Source organism: Phyllobates terribilis, unplaced genomic scaffold, assembly GCF_046119375.1.
Source record: "Phyllobates terribilis strain yellow unplaced genomic scaffold, ASM4611937v1 Scaffold_2__4_contigs__length_985480577, whole genome shotgun sequence".
Classification (NCBI taxonomy): Eukaryota; Metazoa; Chordata; class Amphibia; order Anura; family Dendrobatidae; genus Phyllobates; species Phyllobates terribilis.
In genome coordinates this window covers 847,980,589-848,006,319 of record NW_027362762.1, presented here as the reverse complement: position 1 = coordinate 848,006,319, position 25,731 = coordinate 847,980,589, and the positions used below count along the sequence as shown (strand labels likewise).

At 39.3% G+C, this 25,731-nt stretch overlaps 1 protein-coding gene across 1 annotated transcript in view; it reads right to left on the bottom strand.

Annotated features, from left to right (window-relative positions):
• Positions 1 to 16,929, bottom strand: part of FOXN1 (forkhead box N1) — an 83,458-nt gene extending 66,529 nt beyond the window's left edge. Inside the window, exons 1-2 of the mRNA XM_073667850.1 lie at positions 16,526 to 16,929; positions 6,219 to 6,331 (exon numbers count right to left, since the gene is read on the bottom strand). Coding sequence (XP_073523951.1) covers positions 6,219 to 6,279 — 61 coding nt within the window. The 5' untranslated portion in view covers positions 6,280 to 6,331; positions 16,526 to 16,929. The remainder of the gene's footprint in view (positions 1 to 6,218; positions 6,332 to 16,525) is intronic.
• Positions 16,930 to 25,731: the final 8,802 nt, after the last annotated feature.

The following is a 25,731-nucleotide window of genomic DNA, read 5'->3' as shown; positions in this document are numbered from 1 at the left end:
GAGTGCTATCTGTTTTTCTTCACAACAGTGTTTGAGGGTGTTCACATGTCCGTGATATTTTGATGACTGTGTGTAATCACCGAGACATGTCCGATATTGATCTAAGTGTTGACAATGAAAGTCTGTGGGTCCGTGAAAAAATTGGACAAAATTCGGATGACATGTGTTCTTTCCGTTTTTCGCTTACTGATAGGAGAAGGTGGAGAAACTTTTTTTTTTCTCATCAGTGAAAAAAAACTGATAAAACTTTGACCAAACTAATAGGTAACTTAAAGGGACTTTAACATTGATGACCTATCCTTAGGATTGGGCACCAATGTCTGATCGTCAGGGGTTTGACTCCCGGCACCACCGCCGATCAGCTGTTCCCGTGTCGGTGACAGCCGGGACTGCTCAGTTGCTGAGCTGCACATCACAACTCTGTTGACGGAATAGTGGCCGTGGTCGGGAACTGCACATCCGCCTCCTAGTCAAATTAAGCAGTACCCAGCCGCAGCCACTATACAGTCGACAGAGCTGTGCTCTGCCGCTCCGCAACTGAGCAGCTGCAGCCTCCGCCAACACCGGGAATAGCTGATCGGCGGGGGTGCTGGATGTCACACCCCCACCAATCAGAGACCCCTTCAGAATTGAAAATTTCTGACTTCTGCTGCTTATAAATGAAAATATGATATGGGCACATCAATTATAAACAAATATGGGACTGTGAAGCTTGTTTATACATATTACATTTGCATTGTGGATTATCAGGGATTTTAGTTCACCCTCCGAGAATTAGGATTTGTACAGTTTCCTCCACCCTCTTCCTCCTTTGCTTTGCTGGTAATTGGAGAAAACACAAAGTTTCCATGTTTGCTCACCAAAAGCACAGCATTACAGGATTAAATTAACTGTAAAATTAATTTATAGTAATATTTTGTATAAATAAAATAACGGCATGCAATGACAAATTATTAATCCAGTCTCAGTATAAAATACAATTTACACTGAAAAACACTAGTATTTTTTCTCGGTTGACAGACTCTATGTTGCACCCAACCGGTTCTGAGATATAATTGCACCACAGGTTATATTTGATCTCCATAATGAATTCTTGCCATGGGGGGATATTCGGCTCATTCTACCTTACATATATCATATACATTACATTGTAAAGATTTGTTACAGTGGAGATGTTCAATGGCACCATCCACATGCCAGACTAACCTGTCCAGCTACGGACACTTGTAATGCTCATGATCAAATGGTGAAAATGGTGAAATATTGATATTGTCTGGCCAATTAGCCCTTCCACATTTCACATAATTAATGGCAAAAAAAAAAAATCCAACATGGCTGACTTTTTAAAGCAGGTGCCATGATTGAGCTTGGGTGGATGGATCTGAATTCATTGGGTTAGTCCTAAAGCTTCCAGTCCAGTCTAAATCTAAAATTTAGCTCTACTATATTCTGTAAGTCTGTGATACATAGCAGAGACTCTTTACTATGGATGGTTCCATAATATTCTGTATGGCAGAGACCTCAACATGGAGAGGACAGCGCTGTGTGAAAAGAATAAAGTTAAATGTCTTCTAACCAAATTCCAGTTCCCTGACAAGCTTAAACCTGACCCTTTGTATTGAAATTCATTCGAACTCTATGTTCACATATTTCCTTACAAAATATTCTCAAATTGAGGAGACCTAGCACTGTACTCACCAGCTACCTATATATGATTAATGGCAATACTAAATTACATCAACAGGTAGAGCTCAGTGGTTAAGTGCACCCTGTGGCAATTATAATAAGAAACATGTTGAATGCAGACTTTTGTTTTTCCTAAGCTCAGTTTCTGCCCTTTTACCAGAGGTCAGATAAAGGGTTTCAGCGTGTATATATGGACCTATGTAATGCATATTATATTAGGAAATTACTGCTCCATTGGTTGCACTTCATGTAGCACACAGGAACTTATAGAATCTGTGCTACAGTTCAGCTATAACATAAGGGTCCAAGATGTATGGGAAATAAAGGAAATTCACACAGGGAAGAGATGACCATAAACGTATGTCTAAATCCAATGTATAAGACCAAGACAAACACAACGTCATGTACAGATGTAGCCAAATTTACCTTAATACAAATAACAGAGCACTGGAATATCCTGGCACAAAAAGGTGTAATTTGAAACCTTACTCAACATCAGTCAATAGCTTGTATAATGTTAACGGGGCAGTCCACTACTTGAACAACTTATGCTCAATATCTATATTTCTCCCAAGTAAAATAATGACAGCTATACTCACCTCTGGTGTGGACGCCGTTTTAGCAATGTCGTCACCTACTCTCCCGGAGCTTGCATGACATTGTTATGTCACACAAGCCCTGCAGTCAATCAGAGACTGATTACCTTTCACTTCCATCAGACAAAACTTACACCCGGAAGAAGTAAGAGCTGCTACTGCTCTCTGACTTCTTCCAGATGTCAGTTACATCCAAAGGAAGTGAGGGGAAAACAGCCACTGATTGCCTGCAGGTCTTGTGTGACATAGCAATATCAAGCAAGCTCCAAGACAGGAGCTGCCAACATCACTAGAACGGCACCCACACCACAGGTGAGTATAGGTGTTGCTATTTCCATGGGCTAAATATAGTGATTAAGAAGGGGTTGTCCAAGTAGTGGGCAAATCCCTTTAGATTATCCTAAGCTCTGGAGACAGATCCTCATTGAAATCTAGAATCGGCCCATGGATCTTAACAGATTGCTTACATATTAAAAAAAATGTGGATTTCTCTGGAATAAAACTTAAGATTGCAGATATCAAAGTATCATGTTGTTCAATCTTCTATGACCTACATGCCCATATAGACGGCTTAGGAGGGTTCATCCTACTGGCAGATTCCTATTAAGATGGTGCATCATTTGTCAAGTTAAACCTGGCTACTTCTCTATGAGCTATATACTTTCAGTCTACACAGGGCTTTTTTCCATGCACCATACAGGTGAGCTGATTGCCTTTTTTTGTTACTAGTGTTACAATTCTGTTTGGCCACCTTACTGAAAGCATGGCTACTCGGAGAAAATTAACTTTATTCCTCCTAGGAGCCAATGACTTTCTCATATAGGTGTGCATGGAGCGGCTGCAGTTATGGCTCATAGCATTGTGAGCAGCAGATGTAAGAATGGTCCGGCACATTGATTTACAGCTTGTTCTGCACAGATACTCTGCAGAGCCAGCTGTCAATCTAAGTACTGTGGCGTGCTTACAGTCGCCACTGACTGTGTACTGAGTGGTCACTGTAGCCTCGTTGGCACGCTTGTCTGAAAGGCGGTGGCTCCTGGGAGGAATAAAGTTCATTTTCTCCCAGTAGCTGGGCTTATAGTAAGTTGACCAGACAACATTGGAATGTTATTAAACTGTAGATTAGCCCTATATCTGCAGGTAAATAGCATTCGGGGACATGACAAGTTCTCTTTAAAGAGGTTGGCAATATTATAAACCCAATTTCCATATTTCCTCTTATGTAATTTTAAGTTAATAGGAGAGGATACTCTCTGAAGGATCTTCTTCACTTGGCCAGAGTAGATAGCTGTTACTAAGAACATCTCTCGCTCTGGAGGACTCATTCTGTTCTTTATTACGCAAACAACCTATTGATTTAAATGGACATAGTGTAATGCCTAATTTTCCCTGTGATGGTGCTGCAGGGGAATTAATCTCCTACTACCAGGTTTACCTACAGATCACAGCTGATCACTTGAGGTTCCAGAGAACAGTCTGTGATATTCTTATTGTCAAGAATCTTTGATAACAAGAAGAGAGTGTCCAAAGTAGAGAACCACTTTAAGAAATGAAAATGTCCTTAAGATTACGGTATAAAAATGGATAACAATGTGACCAGACATGCTTACTGATACTAAACATCGTATGTACAAGATTAAAATCTGGTATACTCCATTTATTTATGTAAACTCTCGGATGAACGCCCTTCATTAGGTTTGGCAACTCATCTGATTCAAATTTCATAAACGACTATTAAGAAAATGATTAGAGCCTTGAGGGACAAAGCCTTAGGATGAGTGAAGGAGGGACCGAGGTGTGGCCCTGTGATACCACAAATTTCACCCTTTTGATCTCCAAGATTTATTGCCTTGTACTCCTGTGTAATTGTTTTAATATTGTAGCAGCACTTTGGCTGGACAAGCAACCTGCGAATGTTATAATGTCTTCTAATCAGTCAACATTTAGGAATATTCTTGCACGCTCATTAGCAACCCCAGTGCTAGGTGTCAAGAGGTGGCAATAGGTCATTCTGCTATGGATTGTGTATTGGAATTTCGCGAGGCAACAGCATTCTAAATCTTTACCTAAAGTCTTTGCAACGACTGTGATTTAGTAGATGAGCGTTCGACTTAAAGGCAGCAAAGCTAAATAAGCCAACTGTTCTTGGATATTTAGGTTAGACTAACTAAAGTACTTATCATAGCATTAGTCTAAAGTAAAATGCCTGACTTACATTGGCAACAAGTGCGCCCGGCTATATTCAGAATTTCCATAGGAGTAAATAATAATAGATTTCCTAAAGGAGAAAAAACATGGTGCTATCTAAGCGTAGTAAGATTTGATCAATTAAAAAGATGAGTATCTATAGGAAATTGCTCACCTGATGCGGTTGTGCAAACAGAGGCACAACTCCCACTTGAAGTATGGATGAATTTGCAAAAAACTGCGGCCGACCCGGTGAGGTGGGATTGAACCCAGAGACCGGAGTATCCCGCAGTGAGGATGACAAAAAGGAGAAACAGGTGATGGCTCTGTCTTTGCCATTGAGTGAGATCAAGGTGCAGGAACTTCAGGTTGCTTGTAAGTAAAATTGTTTTATTCACACTATTATAAAACAAATAAAAACTATATACACAACTCGTTTCAGCTGTTTGCAGCCTTCTTCAGGTATACACGCAGCGCTGGGGTCCTAGGTTCAAATCCCACCAGGGACAACATCTGCAAGGAGTTTGTATCTTCTCCCAGTGTTTGCGTGGGTTTCCCCCGGGTTCTCCGGTTTCCTCCCACACTCCAAAGACATACTGATAGGGAAAGTAGATTGTGAGCCCCAATGGGGACAGTGATGATAATGTCTGTAAAGAGCTGCGGAATTAATGGCGCTATATAAGTGAGCAAAATAAATAAATAAATAAAACTATTTTACTTACAAGCAACCTGAAGTTCCTGCACCTTGATATAGATAAATAGAGAGACGCACATGCACAGTCACCTGGCATACAAAAGGGCCATGGAACCACAAGCAAATGGGGTGTTGGGGGACCCCATTCTAAAGTTGTGGGGCTGTAGCTGTCTATGGTCCTGGTGGATATGCTATAAATGTCTAAGCAAAGAAAACCCCTTTAACCCTTAATTGTAGCACTAAAAAAAAACATGCCTAAAAATGCACATACGTATATATTTTTATTTTTCACATTTCAGGGCATTGCGAAAATGAATTTTATACATGTGGTACAATGTGCAGTAACAAATCTGTATCTCAGACATCTATTATTGTGCACAATGTGTAACAGCTAGAAGCTTCCTCAGACTAGAAAATGGCAATAATAATTATATATTTTGCAGGAAGCAGAAGTTACATGATTGTTTGTGTAAGGAAATAATAGTCAGGAAAATATAGAGCCTATGTATAAATACGCCTCTTAAGAACTGATAACTTACATCTAGGGCCCACCCCACCATTTCTTTAACCAAAGTCAAAGATGCTGTGCCGGGAAGTGTTACCCAACGTCATTCAAGAAAATGGGACCATATTGTAGTTAAGGTTAGGAATTATTATGGTGTAGGAAAGTCAAATTTGTAGAGCGCAGATTGTGTGCTGAGTTTTACACCCAGCGCATTAGTGCCGGCTGCAAGTCAATAGTACTTATCGCCATATATTCCATCCTTGAAAACACGGCAATTATTTTTCTTACTGCTGTTCATTGTATACAGCCTGTATTCTGTCAGTGGACCCTTACAGAATACAGAATAGTCTATGGCCTCTGTATGACATCAGGATAGGACATATTGCAGGGGTTATGTAGATATGACCCTTGATGAAGCTACTTATAATGCAATACCTGTACATAACGATCATGGGTATTTTGGTAGTTATTATGTAAATGCTTTGGACTAATGCTCTGGTATTTTACCATATCACTATTGCTGTAAATAGTAAATAGATTCTTTCTGTACCAGATTGTGTGTTCACCATCTCTTCGTCCAGCTGAGAAAAGTCGTTCTTTTCAGTTTCCATGTGATCTTATTAACACAAATCTGTCCATTAGTGTCTATGCCGAGTTTTCTTTCTGTGGACAAGAGAAATATATTATAGGGTATTATGGTTGTATATGTAGTGCAGTATCTCAGGGATCGTACAAAGAACCTTCTTCCTGACATCTTTTTTAAAATGTGTGATGCCTAACATTAAAGAGGCTGTCCCACAAAGTACATATTAATCAATAGATTTTGGAATAAAAATACGTTCCTTAATTTGATTTCTTAAAAAAATGTTCCTGTGCTGAGATAATCTTATAAATGTGCCCCTGCTGTGTACTGTGTAATGGCTGTGTCTGACCGTACAGGAACATGGTCTGATCATCCCACATCTCCTGGGCAGGGGGGAAGCAAAAGAGAGTAATACAGACAGGACAACACGGGATCACAGCTGATTATTTCTTTGAAGTAAAACATTTCTCTGCCTGTTTTTAAACAATGTTTTACCTCACAGAAAGCAGCATCTGCGATCCCATGCTGTAATATCTGTATATTCTCTTTTTCTTCCTCCCCTGCCCAGGAGATGTGGTATGTGCAGACCATGTCCCTGTACGGTCAGACACAGCCATTACACAGTACACAGCAGGGGCACATTTATAAGATTATCTCAGCACAGGAACATTTTTTAACACATCCAGTTGTGTAACTTATTGTTATTCCAAGATCTATTGATTAAAATGAAATTTGCTCATGGGACAACCCCTTTAAGTCTATGGCTGGTACATAATAGTTTTGTCCTGTTGGTGCTCAAACTGTTGGTATTGTGTTACAGGAAACCTGACAGGGGATTCATGCTGCCCAAACTGGAGGCAGCGTGAATAGACACTGGAGGCATTATTGCAGCCATCAGTCTGAAGGTGCAGAGTGGGGAGAAGCCACCGGTCACCGGTCTCTCAGACTAATCATTCGAGATGCATGATCTCAAGCTGGTATTTCAAAGTACATTTTCCCAGAAACATCATGTCATTTCAGAGAAAATATACATGACTGTGATAAAGTCGAGAGTGTCCGAATATCCTGTCAAGTTCCCTTTAATTATAGGGGAAAGTCACACACAGTAGATTTTTTCTTGCTGCAAATAAACCAAGCATATTGACACTAAATTGTAGTAAAATCCATGTTGGATTGGGACATGGATTCACTTCAGATTTCATCTTGGTTAATTGAAAAATGTGGAATCTATGGTGAAAATTGACCCCAGAAATTGACATAATAATGGATTTCAAAATCCTCAGTGCAGATTAATTTCCACAACATGTGGATGAGATGTATAAAATCTTATCCACTTACTTACTATGGTACTCAGCTGTAAATTTTATCCGATCTGTAGCATTTTAACCAAGTAATGAGTCTGACTCTAGATGTTTGGGCCACATGATGGCCCCAAAAAGTCGTAACTGTGACCAATCCAATCATTTTGTATTTGGAAACAAAATTTTCAATCTATATTTTATGTTCTGATATTCACTTGATATTGGGGGCCCCTTTGCAAAAAAGGTTTTTAATAGCAATTGTCTTTTCCTATTGGGCAAAGAGACCTTTTGGGCCCCCCTAGTCCCCCGGGACCCAGGTGCGATTGCAGCCCTAGCACCTATTATAGTTATGGCCGTGCCCCATAGTATAATTGATAAGCATGTAGAATAATGAAATTATAGTCTTATATGCTCACAATGCATTTAGGATGTCTTTCATTCTACAATGCTTGACAAATGTAAAAAGCATTGGTGATTAATCACAAAAGCTGTCATCAGTTCCATCAGGTTTTACAGCAGTGGTAATTTTCTGTCTTTCTATGTGTTGATTTTAACACTGTTATCAATGAGATAAGATATGAAGAAAGTGAATGTTATTATTCATACCGATTATCCCACTGACACCAATGTCAGGACGTTGGATGGGACATCCATGGTACAGTAGTTCCACTGAATAGGAAAATGTTGCACGCTACGCTTTCCTGCTTGTCATAAATGGTATCCAAAACTTGGCCGAACAATTCATTTTTGTCAAACCTGAATCCCACTGAAATTCATTGGATTCATTTTGAGTTTGGTTCCTTCTGTGGTCTACAAATACTGTAAATAGCCTTATTCTCATAACAACAAAGTTCATCACACATATAAATGTATGGGATTCTCATAATTGAAAATGCAACACAAAGAAGGAAAAGTCTTGGAATTATGGAAATCACAGGAAGGATAGAAATGTTAATGATATGCAAATGATGAAAGAAAGGAAACATTTCCAAAACATCTCGATTTATTCTGTATGATCGTCCATATGCAGAAATACCGGCACTTACACTCCTTGGCTGCTTGGCGGCTACTGTACATTATGCCATCGCACCCCATAATCCAAAAAATAGGACTGGTTTGATGTTCTCTTATGAAGGTCTTTTCATGATGTTTCATGGCGTTTCCCACGTGGTCTCCAGCAAGAGGTTGGAAGAGTGATCTATCCTCTTCAGCTATAAGTCCAGATGTCTTAGATGCAATGATACCCAGAGATTAGTCTTGAGACCTTGTGGGCAACACATTGACAAGGCCTTCACAAGGGAATGTCACACCGATCCTACTCCTGGGACTATGGTGTTGGTGGCATAATGTACTGTAGCTGGAGGCCTTCAGTCCTCATTTCAGGTAGAGCTTAGCATGGCATCAATTTGGTCGTTAGACCAGTGATACCATCATATCTCCAAAGTTTTCCAGGAGCAGTTCTTCAATACAACAAGACCCCATTTTGTTCGTGCTACTTAGAGCAGTCTGCATGGCTTAAACATGCTACCATGACTTGCAGAGTCTCTGGACTTGTCTTCCATAGCGCATATCTGGGACAAAATTGGTCAGCAACTGCAAAGGGATTTGTCAGCAGTGGATCTTGATAATTTTCCAAAATGTATGCAGTGTGGCAGAACATTCTTCCGACAACCATTAATAGCCTCATTGATAGCAGCCAAGTCGTGTAGGTGAGGGTATTTCTGTAAGTGACGCTCATACTTGATGCTAAATAAATTGAGATGTTTTCAAAATTTTGTTTCCATTTTTCATCATTTGCATATCATTAACTTGTCTAGCCATCCTGTGATTTCCATAATTACACGACTTTTCCTTCTTCGTGTTGCAATTTCAGTGCGGAGGACTGTAGTTTGTTACATGACCAAAACAATAAAATGATTATGAAGGTTACGGTTTGGGCAGAAGTTTAATTGATCTTTAGGATTAACCATGTAGTTCCCTCAATTATCCTTACTATTTGTGGCCTTTTCCTACTTTCTAGTTGAAGGTTAGTTATAATCAGTGCCGTCGTTGGAGGGGGGAAGCAACTGGGCAATTGCTCGAGGCCCCTACTCCCTCAGGGGCCCCTGCTTTTACAGCAGATGCTACATTGATAATGGCAGTTCTGCATTGTCAACGTAGTTTCTGATCTTTTGACTGCTTCAGGACCTTTGGTGAAATCACAGCCATGTGACCATGATGTCACAACAGTTCCTGTACTTTGCGGGAGTCTTCAAGAACTGAAGAGGAGACAGACTGGCAGCATTCTATATCACATGTATGTATATATATATATTTATATACATATATATATATATCACAGATCGTGCATTGTGTGTGTGTCATGCAATATGTGGGTGTCATGCATTGTGTATGTATCATGTATTGTGTGTGTCGTGCATTGCATCATGCATTGTGTGCGTGTGTATCATGCCTTTTTTGAGAGCATCATACATTGTGTGTGTGTATCATGCATTGTCTGTGTGAGTATCATTTATTGTGTGTGTAATGCATTGTGTGTCTTATGGATTATATGTGTGTCATGCATTGTATGTGTTTATTATGCATTGTGTGTGTCATGCATTGTCTATGTGGGCATCATGCATTGTGTGTGTGTGTCAAGCATTGTGTGTCATGCATTGTGTGTGTGTCAAGCATTGTGTATCATGCATTGTGTGTGTGTCATGCATTGTGTGTGTGTCATGCATTGTATGTCATGCATTGTCTATGTGGGTATCATGCATTGTGTGTGTGTCATGCATTGTGTGTCATGCATTGTGTGTGTGTGTCATGCATTGTCTATGTGGGTATCATGCATTGTGTGTGTGTCATGCATTGTGTGTCATGCATTGTCTATGTGGGTATCATGCATTGTGTGTGTGTCATGCATTGTGTGTCATGCATTGTCTATGTGGGTATCATGCATTGTGTGTGTGCCATGCATTGGGTGTCATGCATTGTCTATGTGGGTATCATGCATTGTGTGTGTGTCATGCATTGTGTGTGTGTCATGCCTTGTATGTGTCATGTATTGTGTGTTTCATGCATTGTGTGTATAATGCATTGTGTGTGTCATGCATTGTGTGTGTCATGCATTGTGTGCTTCATGCATTGTGTGTATAATGCATTGTGTGCTTCATGCATTGTGTGTATAATGCATTGTGTGTGTCATGCATTGTATGTGTCATGCATTGTATGTGTCATGCACTGTGTTATGCCTTGTGTGTGTATTGGGCATTGTGTGCGTGTGTGTGTGTCATACATGGTGTGTGTGTATCATGTACTGTTTTTGTGTGTATCATGCATTGTATATGTCATGCATTTTGTGTGTATCTTGCATTTTGTGTGTATCATGTGTTGCGTGTGTCACATACTGTGTATGTAGCTACCACATTTATCAATACCAGTAGCGCAGACGAGAGTTCATAGGTGTAAACATGTCGCCTGACGAATGAGCAAAATGCTGCCTATTCATTGAGTGATTGGATTGTTTATGCCGGAACAGAACTCCTTGTTCTCAGCAGCACATCGCCCGGTGTAAACTGCAGATATCCTGCTGATAACATGATAGTGTATGTGGACGGACTGATGTATTAGTGATCGTTCTGTCCCCATCATTCTTCCCCAGCCGGTGTAAATAGGCCAGGAAACAAGCAACAAATGACTTGAATATTGTCGCTCACGTTCATTGAACGGCCTGAAATCAGCCGATGTAAATGCAAAGTAAATGTTTGAGTACGATGGTTCAGTGTGTGAGACTTTAGGGCCCCACTTTAAACCTTTGGACAGGGCCCCACTTTGTCTAAAACCAGCCTGGTCATATTACATCCATCATGTCACTACTTACTAATACTTTGATGCTATTATTTGGGTACTTTATCACACTTTTATTTGATCTTTATACAGCACTGCTATCTTGGCATGTTGTTGCACTGTTACACATTTACTGAATGGCCCAGTGTGCAGGTAGTGTGGCTACTGATAGTAGGAACACATGTTCAGCCTAAGGGGCATCCACAAAACTGGATTAGACTGTACAGAAGCCACACACAAAAGACACATACATTTGTATATAAAGCAGTAGGTAAGATTCAATACATTGATAACATCCAAGAAAAATAAAGCAGATCCACATATTTAAGTTATGGGTATACTATGTAACTTTTATGATTATGTAACTTTTCATGATAGGAGTCCTTAAAGGAAGTTTCCTACCATAATGCCTTACGATCTAAATGTAATGGCCCATAATCTAAGTAAAAACCGTATCTGTATCTTATGTGGGTACATTTATAACAAGGAGTGAAATAATCTGTAAGGTCTCTTTTAGCATTGAGCGAAAAGTTAATGTGCCACTATGCTAAGAACTGAAAACTCTAGAGAGGGGCAAAATCGCACACAATAGGGCAGTACCATTTAAAAAAAAAAACACTACTGAAGGGGTGGTTGTGGTCAGCTGGTGGTGTTGTGTACAGGTCAGTATTCGGTCAGTATTTTTTCTCAGGAGTGGGAGCCAAATCCAGGAGTGGGTGATAAATGCAGAATTGGTGACTTGTTTCTATTATACCTTTTCTCTGATTGTTCCTCACCCGGTTTTGGCTCCCACTCCTGAGAAAAAATACTGACCAAATACTGATAGTGGGGCCATGGCCTAAGTGTGGATATCTGCTGTTGCAACCCCATGGCTGGTGGACATATCTTTCAGATGTGTATTTTCCAGAATGCAGAAAATCATGTTAGGTGGGCTGCGCTGCAGGAAATGAGGAGCTTTGGAGCTTCAGATAAGGTTTTTATTAGTACCAACGAATTTTGACACCGAACCGACATCTTTCTTAAGGTCAAAAAACACTTTTTTTTTTTTTTGACCTTGAGAAGGGCGCCAAAATGCAATGGTATTAATAAAAACCTTATCTGAAGATCCAAGACTCCTCATTTCCTGCCGCGCAGCCCGCCTAACGTGATTCTCTGCATTCTGATAACTGTGCTAAGAACGGTATAGAGACTTCTTCGTATGAAAAGACATTTCTGGAACAAGCAGTCAGTAGGAAGTGGGTTTATTAGAAGGTCCCGTATTGGATTGCACTGTATTGCACTATGGCTATTTGCTAATTATAGGGGGAGCAGAGGTATTAGGCGCACCCAAGCCCCGGTGTCTGAGCTCGCTCGTCTGTCACATACAACGACACCAGTATTAAAAATTATTCAGAGGTGAAGGGTTTATTACGGGTCTTTCATGGACTCCATTACAGTTCTTCTGTTTCAATTTGCTAAATATGTGATTGGTAAAGTGAAATTCTGTGTGCCTTTTATCAAGTCTCCTCCATAATACTACATCTACCTGCAGATTGGCTTCGGGTGATAAATGACTATTGCTTCATCTCTTTTCATGGAAAAGCACCATTTCAATAAAAGTAGGTGCCTGACTTATGACTTAAGGTAATGATGTCGAAACAAACTGTTCTAAAACTAATTTATGATGTTAGAGGGAACATTGTTTCGGGATTTCATTTTTCAAAGTAATCTCATAATATTGTGCATTTCTCTGTATTATGCTTTACATTAAAAACACAAATTTCATTTCAGAAATGTTTAAGTTCTCCTGTCAGGTTCTGTGTTTTATGTTAAATATTAGCCACCATAAAGTACAGAGGTATTAGAGGAAGTTTACCGCTTGGCAAACTACTATTAGGTGATTAATGACTTCTATGTCAAGCTTCAGGTGCCCCTGATATTCAGATTGGAATCCAGATTTAATGCTTAATTTTATTACTTATACTTTGAGTGCTGTGAGTGGCATGCGGGATGATTTTAAGGCTCTGTTCACATTAGCTTCTGTTCAGGAATGAGCCATTATGGACCTATATTCAGACTACAGTGAACCAGTTAGATCCCATTGACTGATAATGGGGATCTGTCAAGTTTCTGGTAATTTACAATGGTAAAAAATAGCACTATTGCTGCTATCAAAAATAGTAAAACCCCTGACAGAAAAGGGCTTATGTGAATAGTGCCGATGAAAACAGATCTGTATATCAGTAAAATTACAATTTAATATATAATTTGTGCAAAAAGTATAAATTCTGTTAATATAAAAATGTAACACTGTAATATACAAGAATCCAGTCTCGTCGGATATACCACCAATGATACCGGAATTTCAAAGGTGCAGAGGAAGGTGCTAATTTTGTTATTAAAAGTAAAAAAAAAATTGGCACTGGCTTGTGTACCTTTGACATTTCTGAAAAGATTAGGGTGTAAATCAGTGATACAGGGATGGTCACGAAAAACGCTATTACGAGACTTCTGCCCCGTTTATAGAGTTCCACTTGACTGGCTGGGAAGGATATGATGGATATCAATCATTTCTTCTTGTTCTGGTAAAATCAAAGCTAAAATCTGATCACCATAGACATGAGACCGGAAAAGCATTACCCTGTCCAAACCACACAAGGGTCTGCTTTTCTCTCCCGGCCGCTATATATGTGCATCCAAACATATAAAACACCCATCATTATACTATCTGTGCTGTTGGTATTTTACATCATAGTGACAATAATAGACTTTTACTTAATCATCTATATTACTTTAAAAGAATTATGTGACTCTTTCTTCTCATGTGATGCAAAAAAAGTTATGGACTATCTTTGATTTTTAAGATGGAGCAGAATGAGTTCTGACAACTGACTGTAAACTTTTAACACGTTATATTTTTACTATCAATTTTCATGAAACAGATCTACGACACTAATAATAAACAGGAACCATACAAACAATAGATTCACAGTACCAAAAATATGGAAAGGGAAGGGTGACAACCCATAAAAAAACAAGAGTAGTGTGTTATCAAGGATATTCAAGGATGGCCCCTAATTATATATTGACAATTTTAAAGGTATCATTTTCTGATGAAGCTAGAAAAGGATAAGAAACTTTAACAAAAAGATTTGTTTATGACCTATGCAACCGTTATTTGTTGAGATGCCTAAGGAGGCCGGGAACAGAAAAATTCAGGCTACAGGCCAAACAATTTCAAAAGGTGCAATGAGGAATAAAAAGAAAGAATATAGGAGAACAAACAGAGTGTAAGGGAAAACTAACCAAGGCATCAATGGGGGTAAGCGTAGGAAGAAAATTAATGATTTTAAAATTTTAAGAAATATGAAATATCAGCATGTACAAAGGGTTTAGAGTAATTAAAATGGATCTATCTTAACTGAAAAAAACAAGAAAATCAACTGAGGTATTATAAGACTTGGCCACAGTAAAAATCAAAAATCATCATAAAACTTTTGTCTCAGTCAATGGTTATTCTATTATGTAGCCTTTGTACATACACCTTGTAGCCCAATGGAGATTTTCTGATGGCAAATGCCATAGGTGGCCTCCGTTCTTTCAGCTTTTTGTTGCTTTTAATAGACAGAATCTTGTAGACTGCTATTCTAAACGGTAAAAGAAAATGTACATTTTTTTTCTATTAAAGTCAATTGGATCCATTAAGATCACTTAAAACTCATGTGTTACCAAGAGATGCCTTGAATCTTTCTAAGCATTTACAATTCAATGGATTGTAATGATGCAGATTATTTGACACATTTTTCAGTGTCTACTGGAAATCTACAACCAGTAATGTCTGTGACTAAAAACACTCTGTGGGTACACATTTATCATTAATTTCCAAAATCCTAAAAGATGGCTTATACTTATTTGAATGATTTAAAGGCATCAATAGATGCAAAATATGTAAAAATAATTGCTATCATAGTGCATTTCTGCGGGTTTATTAAAAAACAACTATCATTTCTATGTTCAGCATCTTATGATCGCCAGCCTAAGGCTTCCAGCTGTGAAGAAGCTACAGCAACTTACATCACAACAGCCAGAACTAGTTGGAAGACTGTTTTACGGTTTAGTACTACTATCACTACTATCACTATACTGTAGCTTACCAGTGCCGTCAAGCAGATGGCAACCAGTGCCGTCACTTCTAGAGATCTCGGTTTTGTTTCCACTTCTTAATCTACTACTACACCACTTATGGTAGCTACAGAAAATCTGCAACGATGATCTTAACTCTAATCAGGATTTCATTAAGGCACATTTTATCAGCTAACATAAAAAAATATTGAAGGGTTATACCTCCGAAATATCACTACAATTTTAATTGATTATTATTTAAAATATTATATTAATTTAAAATATACCCATTTTTCAGTTACAATGGCGGGAGAGCCCATCTTCAACAACCAGAGAACATACAAGGGCTATTTGGTAATGTGTGTTTCTGCTTCCATCGATTTACTTGCTGCCATAATAAATCAAAGCCATACACATGTTACAGTGGGATATGACTCCTTACATTGACTCTTAGTTCATAAGTTCAGTTGCATTGTTGCTGGAGGCTCAGATTCTACATTCCAAGATTTGCTTCTCTTGACCTTGTACCTTGTCACTTTTAATTCCAAGTACCAAAGCTTTGTCTATTTGTTCGGTGTACCAAACAGGTATATCGTAAGCTGTAAATGTCTACTTAAACATATAGGCTCCAAAACATAGTAAAATTGCAAATGTCATTCATTAAAACAAATCAGTATCTGGCCGAGGTTTAATGTTTATACTGTAATTCTGCAATTACTAAATTGAACAAAACCAAAGAAATGAGCTGGAACATAAGTTGGTGCAATGTATAGGAGCACGTTCACACTGTGGCCGTTACAGACAAAAAACAAGATTTTTTTTTTTAAAATTGTAATTGCTACATTTAATAATATTAGTAGTAATAACAAATGTACAAAAGTTCCATTGCTAAAACGGAAAACAAAAAATAAATAAAAATATTAAAAATATTATGAATTATTATAAATATTGCAAACAAAATTAACTAAAAATATGTAAATAACTAATATAAATATATTAACACATCTACTAGGAAAAAAAATCCCTTTAGTTAAGTCTTACCTTATTTTGTCTTCCCGTAGTCAGTGTACTTTGCACCTTGCAGTGTACATTGCAAAGTTGGAGATGATGATTGTTCTTGAGAATCTCAAGGAGAGCGGTTGTGTAAATAATGTATTCCAGTAGGGAACGTCACTTAATCTTTCCTCAGTATTAATAGCTGGGCTATAGTAAAGGCCTTGTACTTGTACTCTTCTCTTATTTTGGCTTGTACGCATGAGTTGCAGAAAGCGAGTGGAAGATTTACGTTGTCTCCTGTTACCTTCCTAGTGAAGCACAACAGCGTACTGCGGCTGTAGCCCAGGAATTAGATCAGGGAATATGTCAGACGTGAAGAAGATTCAGGTAAAGGAAAAAAAAAAGCGTGTTGAAATACATCTGAGATTACATCAGTTGAAATAAGGCAGGCAGATGGCTGAGTGAGCCAATTATTATATCAGCACTTGCTTGCCTCGGGCAAATCTGCATGTAATATGAAAAAGTGACTAAGGTACAGGTTCTTCAAGCTGCACTTCAAGAGAAACTGTATACTTAATGCTGCGCACCAGGCATCACTTTAAAAAAAAGCACAAAACTTTTCTATTCTTTTCCCTAAAAAGAAATTGTATACAAATATGTACTGTGCCTATTAGAGTTTTAAAAGTTCAAGAAAAATAGTAAACTTTTACTTTATTTGCAGTATTTGGAACCATTGTATCTTTTTCTTAATTCTAAGACCTTCCAGACCTGTGTTGACCATCAGCTTAAGACACAAGAGCTGACCAACGTTTATATTCATACGTAATCCGACATAACATTAAGGCCGGGATCACACGAGCATTGATTCTCTCATTCGAGAAAATCGGCTCGATTACACTAATGACAATCCGATCAAACTCTGATCCAAGTTTGATCAGAGTGTTAGCTTAGTGTGATAAGAAGATGGAGAACTTAATTTTTCCATCTTCTCCATTGTCTGAGTTCACAGATGTCACGCTGCACTCCGATGATATCCTAGTGCTGTCCGATGTTTTACGCGCCCCCATAGGTTTGAATGGGTGCGTGTCATCCGATTTGCGCAGCTACTTGCTAAAACATCGGATAGCACTTGTCCAAATTATACACTCGTGTGAGCGAAGCCTAATGGCTAGAGTCACAAGAGCATATAAAAAATTGGTCTAATTTTCATCCAGAAAAGTGGTATGATATTTTTTCTCACTTGTCTTCCATGTGCTGTCCCTACGCAATCCGTTTTTTTTACTCAGCAGCTATTAATCATCAGGACCATTTACAGTTTCTTATGTTACAGAATATACATGATCTACACCTCCTAGGAGTAGGTGCATATTTGCGCTGAAGTTTGGAATATTTTATGGCTTTCAAAAATCTGCTAAAATTTGTTGGCCATAATCGCTTCTGGTACTTCATCCAACTTTTTCAACTCTTGATGAGCATGGTGAAGAAACTTTGGTGCAATTTGTTACTTTCTTAGTCTCCACTCCAGTTTTTGACATGAGCTAACTGCTTGATAACTGCATAGTTGATGGCCCTGAGTCATCAAGACTAGTGTTTTGCATGCCAGTCTTGATGAATGAACTGGACAAAGGTGCACAAAATTCGTAAAGACTCGGAATGTACTACCTTTTCTAAACTGAGGGCCATGCTGTCATATTGAACCACTCCCAAGAGCTGCAATAAAACTTAAAAGGAAATTATTATCTGATACATTTCTTGCACAGCAAGCGTATATGACATAAATGCCTGATAGATAGCAATCCAGAAAGTGGAACCTGCGCCTATTGGTAAAATTGACGTTCCCTTTTCACCTATTTAGCACTCCAGAGAGAGAAAGGCTATGGATTTGGATCTGCATTGTAAACTCAACAGCCATAAACTACAATGGAGAGAGACACATGCCTGATGGCCACCTGGAACTCATAAACTTTTCTGGAGGTCTAAACAAGGGTCAAGAGAACCCATTCTTCTAATATCTAATGGGGGGCACAGAGATGACTCACGTACTACTCCTCTTTTCTCAGATATGGAAGCTACATGTAAGCAGCCATGCACAGACAAGCATGTCCATGACCAAATGATTGGGTGCCACATAGAATGATATAGTGGACCACATGCCATGCCTTCGGCTGCTGGTTGTGGATCCCTACATTCTGGGGCTCTAATTGCATTTGGTGCATCATTTAGCTGTCAAGCAGCACAGCAAGAAATGTTACTCCACTCAGAGATTGGTACATTTCAGTCGCAATTTACTCCGCTTACGTAGTATAATTTATTATGTATTTCTTAGCCACACTCAGTCTCACCCCTCTTGCAAAGATTTACCCACTTTTAATAAAATTAGTAGAGCTGCCCAGAATTAGTTTAAAAATTTTGCAAGATTTCGAAAAGTTTTATGTCAGAATTCTGGCAAAAACTTTTTTTTAATGAATCAGGATCAATATTTTGAAAGCACAAAATTGCCAAATGTGAGTCTGAAATTTGACTAGACAAATTTGTTGGCTAGATGAATGGTTCAGTGAATTATTTCTTTTTTTTTTTTAATTAATATTTATTGAGTTTCCCTTATACAAAACAGATAAAAGCAGAAATATCCTATACATTGATAATACCCAGTGCCACACATCCTGACCCTCCCATACCCAACCCTCTGCCAAGAAATAAATACAAAATATTATTATTATTATTATTAATAATAATAATAATAATAATAATATTAAAACTCCTTCTATCACATTTCTACATTTATTTCCTCTGTTCCCGAGTAATTGCTGATATCCATTTGCTCCATATATCCCAAAATAACTTTTGTTGTTCCTACTTGAATATATTCTATATTTAGTCATAATTGATCATCATATAAGTCACCTTTTCCCGTTCTCCAACATTCGGCACTCTCTTCATCCAGCAATTTAATCAAGGCTTTTTTTTGTTTTTCTTTAACCTTCACGGTTTCAAGGTCTTCCAAAATACATATCTCGGGTCTCTTGGTTAAAAAACATTATATATTTTACTTAAACACATTGTTATAGCTAACCAACATTTCCTAATTACATCACAAAGCCAACTCGTAAAAAAAAAAAATCTGCTTTTACTAACCAACACCTTGGGCATTTGGTCAGAAATCGCCTCTACTGAATTTGTCCAATATTTTTATTTTTATTTTCCAATATTTCTGTAGCTTAGCAATTTTTCACCATACAAATGCATATAATTGAGCTTTGCTTGCTCATGACCATGAGCGAATGAGCAAACAAAGCTCATTTATATACATTGGAAAAAGAGCTATAGTAAAAGAAATTGCTTAACAAGTAAATGCCAATGAAAGCACCTAAAATGGGCATTTGAATCCAAACTCAACCATGGAGCAATAAAAGAAGGAAGCCCGGCTGGATCATGGTTTCTTTAAAGCACCACTCCAGCATTTTTTTTATTGCAGAGCTGGAGTGGTGCTACTAATCTAACTTCTCTGCACTTAGTCTTATGCTTACCAGCCGCCGTCTTCATATTTTATCAGTGCCACTCCAATCGGTCTCAAGCACTTTGTGACTTGCAGATCGCTCCAGTGTTTGCTGGAGCGATCTGGAAGTCACAACTCAATGTAAGTCTATGAAAGCCAGAATGAGGCCAGAACAAGGTTCTCGTAGACTTACATTGAGAGTTTGTGACCTTTACCTCTGACTTTCGGTCAGTCAGAAGATGCAATCACAAGATGGTGGAGTTGGGCTGTAGTGGCGCCAGAAAGAGCTGAAGACGGGGGCTGGTAAGTTTAATACTAGGTTCAGGGAGCTTACATTAGTAGCACCACTCCAGCACTAACATAACAAAACATGTTGGAGTGGTGCTTTAACATCATGTGAATGTGTGTCACTTACTTAGGGAATAGAAGGCATCAGCATGTATTTTGGGAAGAAAGCAAGTTGGCCAAGGTAGTGTGAGGTTAATATTCTTGTCAGAAATATTGGGTCCTGGCATGCATGTGGTTGTAACTTTGTAACATGTACCTAAACATTACACACCTATACGGAAATTGATGTACAACAAACGGAAAAAAAAAATACAAGGATTCAATACTTTATTACAACATAATCATGTTAGAATTAAAACATGTAAAATACCAGTAAGTGTTAGTATAGAAAAAAGCAGCCACATGATGGATGGAAATGATTTGACTACATACAAGGTACAAAAAAAACTTAGAACAAAACCAAAGAAATGAGCCAGAGCACAAGTTGGTATATGTGCAAAGTGTAAGAGCATGTTCACACTGCATCCATTCCACAGACAAAACTAAAGAAGAAAATGTGCTCTTACGCTTTGCAATTATACCAACTTACTGTATGTGCCAGCTTATTTCTTTGTTTTTGTTTGAGTTTTTTTGTACTTTGTACAAACATGGGCCTGGCCCCCCTTTTTGAGCTAGGCATTTCATATATATAGCTTCCATTGACAGGTGGCTGAACAGTCGTGGCTCCTGTCCTGCTCTGCTCTTATTCACATTGAGGTCGGTTGACACGTGGTAAGGTTTTAATACTAGAGACAGGACCATCCAGACTGGGGTACACCTGCCGCGGTGGGATGGCTTTTACACTGTTTTGATCAAAATGGTGAGAACTAAGTATCCTATGTTATTTACATATACTATTACTGATTACTTACTATAGGGTATATGCTCATTTTGTATTTTTCTTGGGCTATGTTTTCATTCTAATATGATTATGTTATAATAAAATATTGAATCATTTTATTTTTTTCCATTTGGTGTGCATCAATTTGTATATAGGTGTGTATTACAAACCAAGTGTAATACCTACCTTTACCTTTCTCTCTGTTTAGGTTTATGTGTGTAAACATTGTTGTGTACCCTGTATACCACTCTATGGCACCTACAGTGTGTGAAATAAGTATTGAATGCGTCATCAATTTTCTAAGGAAATATATTTCTAAAGGTGCTATTGACATGAAATTCTCACCAGATGTCTTTAACAACCCATCCAATCCACACAGACAAATAAATCAAACCATGTCCATACATTAAATTAAGTTATGGAAAAAGTATTGAACACATGAAGTAAGAAAAGTGCAAAACGTCGTGACACCAGCTGAAATCGATCTGGAATTAGAAAGCAAGACTGCCACTTAGTGAAAAATAATATCAGCTGGTTCAACTGATGGCCTATAAAAAGGTGTCTCATTACCAAGGTGCCACACACGAAACATCTCATGATGGGTAAAACAGTGAGCTGTCTCAAGACCTTTGCAACCTTTTTATTTGTAAAACATACTGATGGCTTTGGTTACAGAAGAACTTCTAAACTACTGAGGGCTCCAGTGAGAACTGTTGGGGCCATAATCCGGAAGTGGAAAGAACACAATTTCTTCATAAACCTGCCACGATCAGGTGCTCCTCCCAAAATTTCAGACAGAGGAGTGAAAATAATTATAAACAGAGTTATCTAAGAGCCAAGGACCACCTGTGGAGAGCTACAGAAAGACCTGGAATCGTCACGTACAATTGTTTCAAAGAAAACTGCAGTATAAGTAATGCACTTAATCTCTATAGCTTCAATGCAAGCTCACCATGCAAGACTCCATGGCTGAACAAAAAGTATGTTCAAACGCGTTTAAAGTTTGCTCAACAACATTTAAACAAGCCTGGAAATACTGGGAGAATATAGTCTGATCAGATGAGACCAAAATTGAACTCTTTGGATGCCTTAATATGCACCACGTTGGGAGGCCAAAAGGCACTGCATATCACCACAAAGCTCCATACCAACAGTGAAGTTTGGAGGTGGGTCTGTTTTTCAGCATATGTAGCACCCTGAGGACTCGGCTGCTACAGGGGTATTACACCCCAAGCCAGAGGTGTGGTATTCCACTCCCGGGTAAGGATGGAGTGTGGAACTGAGCTTAGTAGGCTGCATGCACTACATACATCCCATTTCCGGGGGACAGAACTACGGTACTCCCACCAGTAAATGTGCAGGTACGACAGCGTCTGTCCCTGGCTGGAGTGGGAGGGGGGTGGAACATCCCAGTAGTGTAGGGGCAGATAGGGGGAGTAGTCTGGGTAAAGCTAGGAGCTCATTGGGTGCTGGTCACCTGGGCTCACACATAGAGGGAGTATATAAGGTGGGCACCATCTTAGATCAGGGTCAGTCTGTCAGAGAGCCTGAGGAGAAGCAGAGCAGAGGAGCTCAGCCAGGAGGGCTGACAGGGAGCTGTGGCTCCGGCTGGGCCCAGCTCCAGAGCAAGGCCTGCAGAGAGAGAGGAGTAAGAAGGACCCAGAGAGAAAGACAGAGGGAACCCCAAGAACCCAGAAACAGACCAGAAAGGGTGAAGGGTTGGCGGACACGGGTACCGGAACCCAAACTGGTGGAGGCCACTAATCCTCAGCCAGGAACCGGAGGTCGTGGTCAAGATTTGCCACGACCCTCACCAAATCCACCAGAATGGCACACCAAGCATAGGGTCAGGGAACCCAGAGGAGGTTTGACCACCAAGAGACCCGAGGGAGCCGGCCAAAGGTGGATCCCTGGTGGGAATGGCCAGGAGGAAGAGAGAGAGACAGGGAAGCTCAGGACCATGCTCCGGACTGCCTGGGGGTTAGCCGAGTCCAGGACCTGGTGGACGCAGCACGGCTCGGGTGGTCACTCAAGGCCAGAGTGACTAAAGCAACATCAGTGAGTAAAAACCCTGAAACTGCATCTCCTGACTCTGCCTCTCCTTCCTGCATCATCACAACCCCCATCATCCACACCTGCTGCCCTGAGGCCATACCCCTCCCGTTGGGGGTTATACCATCACTGCTGCACATATACCACCGGCCTCAGCCGCACTCAACGGGTGGCGTAGTCGACACTTAACAACATCTACTGCCATAGACTGCCACTTAGTTTGACACCCTGGGCACGGACCGGGTCACCGCCACAAGGACTACTACCCCCATACAGATCCGGCTCCGGGTATCCCCTTGAACATGGCCCAGGGGGCGCGTCACATACAGCATGGGAAAACTTCATGTAATTGAATGGACAGATGTACAGATACATTCTTGATAAAAAATCTGCTGTCATCAACCAGGAAAATGAAAATGAAGGTGCACATTTCAGCAAGACAATGATCCCAAACACAACAGTTAAAGAAACTCTCAATTGGTTTCAGAGAAAAAAAAATAAAGCTGCTAGAATGGCCAAGCCAATCACCTGACCTAAATCCAATAGCAAATTTATGGAAAAAACTAAAGATCAGAGTTCATACAAGGAGCCCACGGAGCCTTTAGGATTTGAAGAATGTTTGTGTGGAAAAAAGGGCCAAAATCACACCTGAACAATGCATGCGACTAGTTTCTCCATACAGGGGGCGTCTTGAATAGAGATGAGCGAACCCGAACTGTAAAGTTCGGGGTTCGTACCAGACACCTAGTGTCCGGTGCTGAATTCCGAACATTGACTTCTCTCGGAAGTCCGTTTTAGTGTTCAAAGAGAGAGATTATGTGGGGGTAGTCTGCTTGCTTTGGCAGCACCCTAGCCCTTACTACGACCATTTTACAGCCATTTTACAGCACCAAAGTTTGGGTCCCCATTGTCTTCTATGGGGGTTCGAGTTCAAGTTCATGTAGAGTACTCGTACCTGAACCGAACTTTATACTAAAGTTCGGTCAATCCCGACAAACCCAAACATCCACAAGTCAGCTCATACCTAGTCTTGAAGCTGTCATCACCAACAAAGACTTTTGTACGAAGTATTAAATACATTTTAGTAAGCGTGTTCAATACTTTTTACCTCTGTCATTTCTCATTATTAAACATTATCTTAATTTATCGACATCTATGGCTTGATTTCTTTGCCTGTGTGGAGTGGATGGGTTCTTACCGACATCTGGTTAGAATTTCATGTCAATAGCACCTTTAGAAATATATTTACTTTAGAAAATTAGTGATGTGTTCAATACTTATTTCATCTGCTGTATATATGTGGCCTATTTAGATAAAATAATTCCAGAGGAATAGATTAACAAATAGTTCAAGGTGTTGACTTGCCCACTTCCCAATTTCTTTAATTGTTGCATATTTGTCGCAATTAAATGTTTCAGATCATAAAACTAAATTTAATACTAGTCAGAGATAATCAAAGTAAAAATAAAATGCTGTTTTTAAATTTAACTTATTGAAAAAGTAATTAATCTCTTAGTTACTATATCAGCTTCACATTTGAGTTGAATTTCACTAGCAAAAACCAGTCATGATTACTGCCAAACCTGATGAATCTAAACATTACTTGATTAGGTGCTGTCCGGCACTTAGTAGGTCTCCTAACACCACACATTATGCCAAGTTCCCAAACAAAATCATTGAAACCATTGCTGCTAGTGAGGTCTTGAAATCTTTAGATGGTCATCTGGGTTCTTTTGTGACCTCCTGGGTCAGAAGTCCATGCACTCTTGTTGAAATTTTGGTAGATTGACCAATTTTGGGAAGGTTCATCACTGTTCCAAGTTTTTTCCATTTGAAGATAATGACTCAAATATAATCCATACATGCAAAACCATCAAGGAGGCATCTGATTGACTCCAAATGTATTCTACAGCAAGACAATGACCCAAAACATACAACTAATGTAATTAAGAACTGTTTTCAATGTAAAGTAGAATAAGGAATCTTAGAAGTGATGATCCCTGATCTCAGCATAATTGAGTCTGCTTGGGATTACACAAAGAGAAAGAAGGATTTGCACAAACCTACTTTACATCTACAGACTATCTGTGGTTAGTTATCTAAGATGTTTGGAACAACCTCCTTGCTGAGTTCCTTCAAAAACTGTGTACACCTTTACCTAGAAGAATTGATGCTTTGATGCTGTTTTGAAGGCAAAGGGTGGTTACACCAAATATTGCTTTCATTTAGATTTGTCTTTTGCTCATTCAGTTTGCTTTTTGTTTATTGATATAAACTATTAACACATCTGTGAAGACATGGGGGTCAATGGGTGCTCTTGTTCGCTTGCCTGGCTGTCTTTAGAAAGACCGCATGGACCAGGGCTCATACCACTGAACACCCGCTCTCTTTTACTGTGGGCAGAACACTACACAGGGTGAGAGTAAAACAGTGTGGCAATAATTTATTGAACCACCAGCAAACAATGACATATAGAACAGTTCCAGCAAATACCCAAGATGGTGCAAATTACAGAGTCCTCACCCTTCCGCTGGC